Here is a 12,710-nt window from a genome sequence, read left to right as displayed (position 1 = left end):
TATTTATTTTTAAAAAGAGAAGTTTAACTAAATACATGGAACAATCGCTTTGTAAAATATTTTCATTTCTTAATTAAATAGTAAAATTAATTAAATTATCAATATCAATTATGATGATATAATTTATTTTAGCTTTTTTAGAAATAAAAATAGATTATAAATGAAAAAAAGACGTCCGTTTATGATTTTTTCCCCCTTTGAATAATGTCATTTGTGTAAATAAAATAACATAATTGTAGTAGTATTCAAAATTTGTATAGATCCTAATTTTGAATTTAACAGCTATCCCGTTGCCCTAGCCCTCTATCCGTTCATTTTCCTCCTCCCGCAAACTCGCCGTCGTTTCCTGGCGATCGACTCGCTTCAGTTCTGAGGACCTTCTTGCTTCCTTCCCTTGCTCCTCCAACTGCTTGGGGCCGGAGATCAACACTGCCCACCTTCCATCTGTTCGAAGCCGGATCGCTTGGAGCCGTCGTTCATTGCCCTATCCACCTTCCATATATTTGGATCCGAGGAGATCTGCAACGGTGAGTTCGTACGCGACTGTTCCTTTCTTGTGTTGCTCATCTTCTTCATTTTTTTACAACTTGTTCACGTCTTCTCCGGTTCTTGAGTAGACCTTACCTCTTAGCCTCCTAGCTTGCTCATCTTGAATACCTAGGCTCTTTCCTCGAAGTTTTGTTTCCTTTCAGATAGTGTTGTAGTTGTTTCCATTTGAATATCCGATTTCATTGAAAGATCCCTATCCTTTCCGCAGTGATTAGGGTTCTAGATTGAAACTTGCCATATTTGTTACTTTATATTTTTCTTATTCCCTGGTTAAGTTAGTTTGTCATCGTTAATTCACTTTATATTATACTTGTTTACTTATATTTTCTCTTGTTGTAGTATGATAAATTTGTTAGCAAGAGATGGTTTGAAAAATGACGAAGTTGAATACGGTTGGGTAGCAGGAAATTTATCTTAAGGAAGTATCTTAACAAAGGTAAGGAAAATTATTACATGTTGTCATGTCTAAACTAGATGACGTTGACTTGCCTAAATTAAATGTATGTGGATAAAGACCAATCTCTTGTTAGAAATTGTTATGGAGTGCATTATTATCTTTGGGGGGAGGCCTAGATTTGTCCTGCCTCATTAGTATTTCTTTAAAACTATGTGTGAATTTTTGTGACTGATGAAATTTGAATTGAAAAACTTACTGATTGATTTTAGTTGAGCTAATTAATTACTCATACCAGTATGCAGACATTCTTAGTTTTGTTTTTGCATGTAAGAAAAGATGTATTAGGAATATATAGACCCTAAAATATTAGAAACTAAAATATGAAGATAACTTTTTCAGTACCTTGCCAAACCAGAAGACAGAAATCTTTCATTGTGGATGGAGTCAGAATACCACTAGCAAAGTCAATTTTTTGGTCGATTATTTAGAAGTATTTTACTAGGTTTAAAATCTCGACTCCTACTGAGGTTTTGGTTTCAAATTGGAATGATATAGTTTCGTTATCGTATATGTAGGATCGAGGCACGTGAGAGGGGAGAGGGGTGAATCACGTGTATTTTAAAAAAAATATTTATCTTTTTAGCAACTAAAAAGAAGGTGAGTGCAAAGTGCAGCAAACTTAGAAATTAAACGAAGTAATAAATCAAAACACGAACACGAAGAGTTACTTGGTTTGGATCGTCGACTCCTATTCCAAGACCCACGATCCCTTGGACTGTATCGATAGGCAATCCACTATAAACCTCTTCCGGAACCGCCGGAACAAGAAATTGAATACAAGTACGAAAATTAGGAAAGTGTAATAGCCTATATTTTTCTTTTGCAAGTATAAAAGAAGAACAACAATACTAAATCGTTATCAACGCATGAAGTGGAGAGTCTGAATAGGCTTGTGTGTCGGTGTCGGTTTGCCGGTAGCGGTCGGATGTCTCAAAGTAGTAGCGCAGTAGTAGAGCATAGTCGAAGCAACAGAAGTGTCGTTGAAGCTTGTAGAAGAAAGGTGTTGATGGCTGTTCGGCAGCTTCTTTTATTGATGATCCGAGGCGCCTCCTTTCCTTGGAGACGCCTCTGGTTGATTTGATATTCACTTCTTATCTGTGCAGAGGCAGCTCCTTCCCACTGGAGGCGCCTCGGTTTGTCGAGGCTTTATCCTTTGCAGCCACAAGCCTTATCCGTGCGGGGAGGCACCTTCTTCCTCCTGAGGCGCCTCCGTGCCTTCAGCGCAGAGACTTCTGCTAGCTGCCCCGAGGTGCCTCCAATAAGATGCCTCGGGTGAATAGTATCTGAGACTTCTTTTGCTTCTAACTTTTGTAGAGACATGTTAGTGTACAGAAAAATAATAGACCTTGCAAAATAAGGTTAGCACATTTTTTAAAATATTATTAATTAGATTCTATCTCCTCGAGACCAGATCTAGTCATGGTCTCAGACTTTCAAAATGGATCTAAGCTAGATCAGCGTCTATAGTCCATCGGAACTCGTCCTCATTGGATTTCTCCTAGTTATTTACTAGACCTTACCAGACCTGTTTGGACTGTCTTAGGTGATCAACTTGATTTACTAAGATCTACCTGCAATATTGAGTTAACACAATAGATATAAAACAGTAAGGTAAAACAATGTTAGTAGTAGTCGGTCACACATGCTTGGGGTTTACTCCTCCAAGACTTTTTATTACCTAGGGTTACCTCCTCCTAGGATTGCCTAGCTCTACTCACTAGGACTTCCATTGTCTGACTTCACTCATTAGGACTTTTCCCATTTAGCTTCACTCACTAGGACTTTCATTGTCTAGCTTCACTCATCAGGATTTCCACCACCTAACTTCACTTACTAGGGTCTGACTTCACTCATCAAGACTTTCATTATTCAGCTCCACTCATTAGGGCCTGACTTCACTCACTTGGACTTCCACCACCTAACTTCATCGACTAGGGGTTGACTTCATTCACCAGGACTTCCCCTTACCTAACCTCCAGTTAGGACTAGTCACTTACTAGACTTCTCACCTGCCTAACCTTCGGTTAGGACTTACCTTTGCTAGTCATCTAGTCCTGACTAGATTTTTCTCTTCCAAATATCAAGTTCTGTTGGATTGACCCTTTGTCAACCTGACCATATTTGGGTATATTGTCAAACATTGAAACTCTAGAGGTTGATTGCATTAACAATATCGTGTTGTGCCGATACGATTTTGATACTTTATATATATATATATATATATATATATATGTTTATTTTGTATTTATCTAATATATATAATAAAGCTTGGTTGTTGTTGTATTAATGTTATGTAACTTGACAGCATATCGTTTGTCAAAACTTCTAAAATAAGGATTAGACATTCATATCAACAAAAATGAGTAGGGATCCTCTGGTCTAGGATTTCTAGACCAATCGTGGACCCTGCCCATTCATTGGTGGGGTGGACTGTACCCCACCTGTTAAACAGGTGGGGTCCAGCTCACCCCACCAATGAGCTTGCAGGCCCCAGAGGATCTGAGTCCAACAAAAATATATTTCATATGTTTAGGAATTAAGAATCTAAAAATAAAGAAGCTAAGTATGTTAATATTCATGATTTCAAATCTCAAATTGATTCTAAGATAAAAGAAATTATTATCTATAATAATTATATCAATTAACACAAAAATCACAATATATATATATATATATAGCGTATATTGAATTTAAAATCAAATTTATTTAAAAAATTTATATATATTTTAACTTTTTTTAACAATTAATTTTTTAGAATTATTTATAAAATTTTAAAATTATTATAAAATTTCAAAATTATTTTAAATATTTTCATAAAATTTTAATCTATTTTTAATTTATAAAAATAATTTAAAGTTTGTTTTTAAAATTATTTTAAATTAACTATTTTTTTACTTTGATTTTTTTTATAATTTTAATTACAATAATAAAGATATAAAATTGTATATTATAATTATATTAATTAATTAATAGTTTGTTTAATTAATTATTAATTTATAAAAAAAAAGCCAACCCGGTGCATAAAGTTTCCGCCATGCGGGTTCGGGGAAGGATTCATTATATGCAGCTTTACCCTGCTTTTTGTAAGAGGTTGTTTCCAGGATTCGAACCCGTGACCATTTTGATCATAAAGCAACAACTTTATCGTTGCGCCAAGGCTCCCCTTCTAATTATTAATTTATATAATATATAATTATAATTTATATAATACTTAATTAAAAATTAGAATTTAGAAATATAATATAATGGTTTTATTTAAACGTTTTAATAAACCCTAACTTTTTTCTCAACCTCGCGATTCCGCCTCCCATCACGATTTTTTTTCACGTCGCCACCTCGCCGCCGCATCGCCGAGCTAATCTTTCGCCAATGATTCCAGTAAGTCTTCATCCCCAAATTGATTCCTTCTTTCTTCCTTCTTCCTTCTTCCAGTTGTGCGCGCGTGACACACGTGAAATTGTTGTGCGTGCTGTGCTGGTGTCGGTCCCGCGTCGGAACGGTAAAAACCGCTCGTTTCGGGTGGTATGGCTCTAGATTTCATTCACCAGTATGACTTGGTAATCACATTTCTAAATTAGTAGGTTTCTAGGAAATTTTTGGACTAAGATTGTTAAAGAAGGTTGGTTTGGTACTTGCCTAAGTCGTTTAGTATCTAGATCCAGACATTATATTGGTACATGGATATAAGGCATTTTCACCAAAGAGAAATGAACATTCATTCTTATTTTATAACATTGATGGATTTTATTAGTCTTATGCATTAAAGTGGAATTTTTCCAACTCCATTCTAACTTTTTGCTAAGCTTCATAAAGCTTCATTTTTGCATCTTAATTGTTTCTTAACAAACTCATTTACTTGGGCTTTGTTATGTTGTTAATTTCATTATACCAGTGCTCTAAACTGACGCTCGTTCCCCTTGCTTTCTTTTTTATCTTTAATGTTAAAATCATAGTTTGGCATTTCAAGGATTATAGTAGATGATTGTGTATTGTTACTTGTGTTATTTTACTTGGTTTTTCTTCCAGGCTCAGCAGAAGCATAATAATCATAAAGGTCAAGAGAGAGGAAAAAAACGGAAGGTGTTATCTAGTTCATGAAACACTCTTATCAAACTCTAGAAGAAAGATCCTCAGATTCCTTCTCTTTCATGCCAGTAGGATTTACTACCCAAAAGACTGGTATACTGGTAGATATATCTGATGTTTCTGGCACTGCCAATGATGTTGCTGACATGGTTCAACATGATTTTGATGACAGAGATGCCACTTCTATAACTTGGGACAGGTAGATCAGAGCTTCACTTGGCTCCTATCCACTTCCATTCTGCTGAATCCCCAAATTTGAATTTGGAACACCTGTTGCCAGCTTCCCCTCCTCTCTTGCCTGTCGTTTTTGTCCTGCTCCGTCAGTCAAAGTCGAGCTTCTCAAGTTGCTGAAATCACCATGATTCACGGCGATCAATTCACTGCACACCCGAAAATTGATGACCCTTTTGCTGGCTACTCTCTCATTTCCCTCCTCCCTCGTACGCTAGGGATTGGGCTCCATGCTGATTCCCCTTCATTGGAGAAACATGAGATGGGCACAATCAAAGCTGTTCTCCAGTCAATAGTAATACCTCCATCTTGTTCTCCACTCTCAGCGTCAACTGTTTGTTTTATTTTCATGAGGAAGGGTCAGCTTTAGGAAATTTCTGCTCACTTCAGCTTAGATCATGACACCCAGGTTCTAATCAGGATGTATTTTCTGTGCATCATCAGGTTCACGACGGTTCTGGGGATGTCACAGAGCAGGCACAAACTATCACCAAGAACTGCCAAAACATGGTACACTCTTCTTTAGATGGGGACAATACTATTCCTGCAGGTGGTATGGGTCAACCAGTTGGAAGGAGGCCAGTGCTGGGCCACAGGTAAAACAACTTTTGACTACTATCTCTAACTGTTAAAACAAACACTTGAACATTCTGCCTATCCCATTGTCTAGCCATAAAGGTCTGGAAAGGATTATTTTGCATAAAATTATTAGGGTTGTGATAAGAATTTGTGTGAATTCTTGTAGAATTTTTGTTATACAAATGCTAAAAAGTGTTATTAACAGTAATTCTGGTATGGACATCAATTTGAATACATTACATGATCCAGAGGAGTTCTTCAGGACAGCTGAGCTACTTGAGAGTAATCCTTCCCTATTCTCACATGATTCTTCCATTTAACATTTTAGTTTTACTGCTCAAGTCCCTTTTGTTTTGATGAAATTAGAAGCAGATCAAATGCATGAAAAATTGAAGGGCGTGGATCTCACTGAATTGGAAAAGGACAAACATATCACTTGTCGCAAGCGTCGCTCCGGAATTTTTCCTGAGTATGTATAATTTAGTTGGTCCATTGTCTAAGTTTGCTGTAAAAAGGGTGAAGATATGCTGTGCTTGGATGAACAATGCTTTTTAACCTTTTCATGTGGTCAATTTAAACTTGTTTAAGAAGCTTGATTGGATTATTTTGGATTACTTGTTCTACAATGAGTTACATAAACAAAAGTGAATGCCGATGACTTGTATGCCTGGGACAAAGGTTCACAGATTAGTGTCATTCATATAGATGATTAATCGTCATCACATCATTACACAATACAAGGTTACATACTGAAGCTGCTTCTTACAACAATTAGGTAATAATTTTTTGAGCTTCAATAGTGCCTCGTCTTCTTGTACCATTTTATGACCTTCAAGATGTTTGCAAAACTACTTGGTTTAGACTGAATGTAATTTTGAAATTTTAACATGTCAGATATGCAGTCCTTCCTATCAAGATAGCAAGAGATGCCAAAGTCATTATATCATTTTTATACGCATTAATCTGAAGATTATTTATAAAATTATGAAGTGTTTAAATTTTTATGGAGTGTTGTTGAGGTAATTACCAGTAATGAATGCTTGCACTCTAGCAATAATTATGTAGTGTTATGAAAAATTTTAGAGATCATTTTTAGTAATTTATTGGTTAACTTTCCTTCAATATAGTGGCTTATTTGACGACTTGATCTAATGGACAAGCTGAAACCACTTTAATGCTTAAAAAGTTGAACTGGCTTCGAGTCAACAGATAATATTTGCTATTATGTATTTCTGGAAAAAACAATTTATCTATTATGCTTGTCAAGCATGCTACTTTGACTGAGGTAAAATTTCCTGGATATTCTATTTTATGTTTTTTGCTTCCTTTCTCTGTCAGGAGAACATATTTGATGAAAGGGTATAATGCATTTGAAGATTTTGATAAAAGAATAGCTGAATCATCAATGAAATATATCCACAGGTACCACAGCTTTGTTTGATTCTGGTCACCTTGATTCTTGTTTCCTTTCTGATTGTAAACATCTCAAAATGCACATCGTCTTTTCCATTACTTTGTATTCTTGATGACAAGTATGGGTGTTTTCATCTTTTTTTTTTGTTTGTTTGTTTGTATGAAATACTAAAGCAATTATCAACTTGTTCTACCACAGTGATTGCGTTAATGATGTTGATTTTTCTGAGTTGGACCATATACGTGATCCAGTGGAGTTCTTCAGGACTTTTGAGCGGCTAGAGAGTAATCCTTTCCTGCTTAAAATATTATACCGTCGTTTAATTTTTTTAATCACTGTTTCTTCCCTTTTGTTTTGTTGACATCAGATGCTGATAAAGTGCTTAAAAAACTGAAAGGTGAGGTTCCTGTTGAATCTGCAAAGGATCAGCTGACTAGTCACAAACACTGTCCAGAGTATGTCTAATTTAGCTGGTCTACATGATTCCTTTTTTTTCTAAATGACATTGTAGAGACAGTTAAATATGATACACAGTGACAAACCAACTACATTATAAAACTTCGCCCATATATGTAATCAATTTTATACATCACATTGTCTGCTTGATTTCATTATTTTGCATCATTTATTTGTTCTATGATGCTTATGAGAAAAGTAAGCCTTAAAAATGATAACATCATTGTATGCGTAGGACAGAGGTTTATGCATTAGTAGGGCATTCATATTACTGAGTTTTCTTGAATGCAAAATTTCATACAGTAGTGAAATTGCTTATAAAGAATGATTGGATAATCAAATACAACCTCATCTTGTTGGACCATTGTTCGACTTCAAGTTATTTCTTCAAACTACTTAATCTTAGCCCCAAATATTTTATTGAAATGTGTGATTTTTCCAATCATTTTAAACGAGCGACATGATTTTAGATTCGCTAACAACTAAGGAACAATATTTGCAAAATCTTGAAGAGTAGGATTTGGATTGGATTTCATATCCTCCTTATCCATCCCCATTTATTAAATTCATCCCTATACTCATCTCCATACCCATCGGGTATTTAATTTTCATCCCCATACCTGTCGTAGGATTAGGTATCCATATCCTACCCATCACCCTATTACTACCTCAAATTTTTTATAAAAAATTGAATTATTTCAATGAACTTATGAATATTTATTAAATTCTTAAATTCTTGTACTCGTCTACTTTTCCTCGTCTCGCACTCCTTGGATCGGGTGAGGAGTTCTTGTGGAAAATAAGATAAGATACGTGTTGGTGACCGGGTAAAGAGGCAAATTAAGTTATTTTTTCCTTAAGCGGGTTAAAGTTTTTTCTTTCCAACAAAAAATAAGGCTTTTTATAGATTGGGCATCGGGTAGGGTATGAGTAGGATTTTACTATATCTGCCTCTATACCTGAATCTGAAAATACCTATACCCGAATACTCGATTATTTAATTGAGTTTAAAAATATTTCCTCCATACCCTACTCCGTTCGGGTCGGATATCGGATTCTCCTTTGAATTCGAGGGAAATTGCCATCCCTAGTCATGGGTGTTTGTACTTTTGCACTAGATATTTAGTATTTTGGAGCATTAAATTTTTATTTGTAAAATAGTCATGTTTTTTTTCCTGTATCAGGAGTTCCATTAAAGGCTGCAGTGCATCACAATATCTTGATGGGAGAATTGCTTCATCATCTAATGTTTCAAATAAAATCACCACCAATGAAAACCATAAACCTAATTCATTGGATCAAGGTAGTCTAGACATCTTTACATCTACACTTGTTGCGAAAGCTTGTTCAAGAACCTTACATGGGAGGAATTGCTATTTATTTGTTTGTAAATTACAGATGCTGCAGATGATAAGGAGATAAATACCAGCGATCTTCTTAATAAGCTGATGACTGTGTACAAAGATTTGAATATTGCTGATGGGACACCTCCGGTGAATGAGATATTGCAGATTGAGACAATTGAAGTTGGGAAATTACGGCTACCTGAGTGGCGTATAATTGAAAAAAATGATTTCGAAACATCCAAAAATAGAGCGATGCAAAAGACATCTGGAGACCATCAAATTTCTCAATCTTCACCAACCCAAAAAAAAATTCCACCTCCAGCTATTTCAGTTTTGCAGTTGCCGGTTTCAGTTAATAATTTGTCGGAGAATGCTCACATGTCTCCTCAGAATGATGATTCATCAAATGGAGATTCTTGTCTAGTCAGCTGCCAGCAGAAAATGCATCTTTCACCTCCTGTTGATGTCAGTTCTCTTAATAAAAATGGTTTCCTTGCTAGAGATGCTTCCATTACACCAATTTCAGATGGTGAAAGATTAAGCTCCAGTCATAAATTGCAAACTCCAAATATCAATGCAAGTAAAATCACTCATAATATTTCAGCAGAGGCAGAGGGAGCAGAATCGGCATGCCGCCCATCTGAGAGTACCATAAGAGATAATCATTCGGAAGGGTTTAATAAGCAAAAGGATGATAAAGTAAGCTATTCTGGCACTGGGAAAATTCATATTGCTAATATCATATTCTAATATTCTCAGATATGTTTTAGGGTGAAGATATGCAACTTGATCCACTGCATGACCATCTTGATTTTGGAGTTAGGGATCCAACTCCTGGTGGAATGATTAAAAGAAGGTTGGCTTGCACATTTGAAATTTCTGATGAGGAACATGTGCTATCTGGGAGCGGTGTTGATGCTAATAGATGTGGTCACAATGAAGAACTCCAAATTCAGGCAAGTGCTTTTAGATGCATGGAGTTATGATGGTGTTCAAAGATTTAGGATTTAGGCTGCATAAATTTGTAAAGGATTACACACATATTTATTGTCTTAGGAAGCTTGTTTAGCATTCATCTTCATCTCATTAGACACATATTTATTGTTATAGGAAGCTCGTTTAGCATTCATCTTCATCTAACATTGGCAACTAGATTAGTTGTTACGTTTATTTCCATTTTCATCTTCTGTTATATTTCATTGGTGTTGGGTATATACTTGTTCGAGGATGATATTCACTGATGCATCGTTTGAGTATCAAATCCTGCAATATCTCATTCTTATTTACTACTGATATTGCTTTGCTGTGATGATCCTCATATATATATATTATTTTTTTAGCTTCATGGACATTGTGCAACTTCTGGGATGTCTCAAAAAACAGAAGAGAAAGAAATAGTTTCAGGAAGAAACAAAAACAAGCTAGAGAAAAAAATGTCTTCAAGAAGAAAGAGTCTTGCAAGTAATCTTTATCTGTTTGTTAATATCATTTTGTAAATTAAGTCGCTCTTGAAACTTATTGTTTACAACTTTAGATGATGGCATGAAATGGGAATCCGGTGTAAGACGAAGCACAAGAATTAAGCATAGGCCTTTGGAGTATTGGCGTGGAGAGAGATTCTTATATGGACGAATTCATGATAGTAAGTATCGGTTAACATCTATTTTAACTCATTCGTTATTGTTTAAGCTTATTTAATAATATATCCCAATTGGCATGTTTTTTTTATTACTAAAGGTTGGTACAATTAATGAATCCAATCAACACCATTTAAGGAATTTTAGACCCTGCTTAAATGTATTGGGTTGATTTGAGCATGCCTTAAATAATCTATTTGTTGCTGTCTTAGTGAAGATCTTGCTTTCGATAAGAGTAGATTTTTCTGGATCTTGCTGTAGTATGAGAGTGTGATGTGCTTTCATCTCCCTTCTTTTTGCCAAAATGTCACACTTTTATCTGCAATATATTACTGTTCCTGTTACCAAATATATTAGGGTGTGTTTGGCATGGTGGGATGGAATGAAACGAAATTAGAAATGGACTTAAATGAGATGAAAAAGGAATTTTACATTTCTTTTTTTTGGTTGTAATAATGGAATGTGATAATTGAATGATCCATTCCTTTCTTTTGTTTGCTTGTGATAATGCAGTGCTATAACTAGTTGAAAGATTCATTACTTTCTTTTGTTTTCTTGTGATAATGCAGTGCTATAATTAGTTGAATGTTCACCCAACTTGATCCATTCAATTTAAGATCATTTGATTCTTACGGTCAGTGTGACTTAATAGGTTTGTCTAGTTTGTCTGATGGCCCAATCCAACTTGCTTGTTGTGCTCAATTGGCTTGGTTGGTTCATCCAACTTGCTCAATTTTGTTGTCTCAACTTGACTTGTTTTCTTATCTTTGACTCATCAGTCTGTGTGACTGGTTTGCCCGACTCCAGCTGTACACTTGACTTATTTTACCCGACTGGTTGGCTTGGTCCATCTAACATGACTTGCTTGCCTCCCGTTTTTGTATACATTTTATTTATCTTCATTTTTGTTTCGAAATGATAACTTGGGAATGGAGATTTCCCATTGCAATGGTAGGAATGTATGAATCATTTTCATTCCATCCTAGTAAACACACCCTAAATGTTTCTCTTAATCTCTTACATAGCTCTATATTTTGATTTAAGAGGCTATTAGTAGAACTTAATGCTATCTTATATTGTTTTGAGATCTGATTCATGACATTTATCCAACACATGCAACCAATCCACAGTGCTTGCAGTAAGCATCTAAGAAAACGTTCAATCCACTTGAGATATTGTTTTTTTTTTTTGAAAATGATGAAACTGATTATTCTTGAAATGCTTTTCGAAGGCTCAACTTCTAGTTTGGTTCTTATGGTTTGATGTATTTTAGACCTTTGAGGGCTAGAAGGTTATAGCAAGTTTAGGTGCTTCAAAGATCAGTTTGGACTCCTATGGATGCATATTTATGTATTTGCAAGCCTTATAGTTCAGATCATTCATCCAATGCATCCTACGATACTGATCTTTTATATATATACGCTAATTCACATGCAATTTCTTTTAGTTTTTGAACTGTATACGCAATATTGAACAAACTGACATTTCTTAGGTCTGGCAACGGTTATTGGAGTGAAATATGCATCACCGGGGAATGATGCGCTGAAAGTTAAGTCATTTGTCTCAGCAGAGTATGCAGAGCTTGTCACCCAAGTAGCATTGCATTGACATCAAGCCTTTTTTAGGGGGGCATTTTGGTTTATTATCATGTTATCCATCCAATCTTTTTGGTTGGACATGTATGTCTCTCTTTATTGAAGACGTTTATTTTGGAAATGGGCTTGCCTTTTGAAGGTAAATCTGATTTAATCTTGATATTCTTGGGTGTATAATGATCAAGTTTCTTCATACATTTGTATAAATCCTCAAGAAATGAATGTCGAGGGTTGAAAAATTGCATAGAATTCTGAAATTTGTATTGATGTTATTAGATTAGTGTTCTATTATTTCTTCGTTGACATTGTAGGTAGCACGGCTTCCTAAGGTTTCCAATTATGACTAGTATTCACATTGTT

General features: G+C 35.2%; 1 protein-coding gene across 4 annotated transcripts; it reads left to right on the top strand.

Annotated features, from left to right (window-relative positions):
* Nucleotides 1-286: 286 nt before the first annotated feature.
* Nucleotides 287-12,590, top strand: LOC122001270. 4 transcript variants are annotated; one of them, XM_042555928.1, is made up of 17 exons: nucleotides 287-527; nucleotides 889-985; nucleotides 5,033-5,193; nucleotides 5,265-5,291; nucleotides 5,373-5,618; nucleotides 5,768-5,919; nucleotides 6,108-6,184; nucleotides 6,269-6,371; nucleotides 7,241-7,324; nucleotides 7,515-7,600; nucleotides 7,684-7,771; nucleotides 8,957-9,075; nucleotides 9,171-9,817; nucleotides 9,889-10,074; nucleotides 10,459-10,579; nucleotides 10,653-10,760; nucleotides 12,248-12,590. In XM_042555928.1, the coding sequence occupies exons 3-17, from the start codon at nucleotides 5,101-5,103 to the stop codon at nucleotides 12,361-12,363; spliced, it is 2,253 nt and encodes a 750-aa protein (XP_042411862.1). In that variant the 5' UTR covers nucleotides 287-527; nucleotides 889-985; nucleotides 5,033-5,100; the 3' UTR covers nucleotides 12,364-12,590. The 4 variants fall into 4 exon arrangements, with proteins under 4 accessions (XP_042411862.1, XP_042411861.1, XP_042411863.1 ...); XM_042555927.1 differs by lacking the exon at nucleotides 889-985; XM_042555929.1 differs by lacking the exon at nucleotides 889-985 and having other exon boundaries at nucleotides 289-527; nucleotides 5,033-5,185.
* The last annotated feature ends 120 nt before the right edge of the window (nucleotides 12,591-12,710 follow it).

Source organism: Zingiber officinale, chromosome 7A, assembly GCF_018446385.1.
Source record: "Zingiber officinale cultivar Zhangliang chromosome 7A, Zo_v1.1, whole genome shotgun sequence".
NCBI lineage: Eukaryota > Viridiplantae > Streptophyta > Magnoliopsida > Zingiberales > Zingiberaceae > Zingiber > Zingiber officinale.
This window is presented reverse-complemented; position numbering and strand designations above follow the sequence as displayed.

Bases quoted from the DNA above. Each gene is read 5' to 3' on its own strand.
- LOC122001270 (XM_042555927.1), top strand. From the start codon at position 5,101: ATGAAACACTCTTATCAAACTCTAGAAGAAAGATCCTCAGATTCCTTC. The intron at 6,185-6,268 runs GTAATCCTTCCC...TGATGAAATTAG, and splicing joins GACAGCTGAGCTACTTGAGA to AAGCAGATCAAATGCATGAA. The intron at 10,075-10,458 runs GCAAGTGCTTTT...TTATTTTTTTAG, and splicing joins ATGAAGAACTCCAAATTCAG to CTTCATGGACATTGTGCAAC.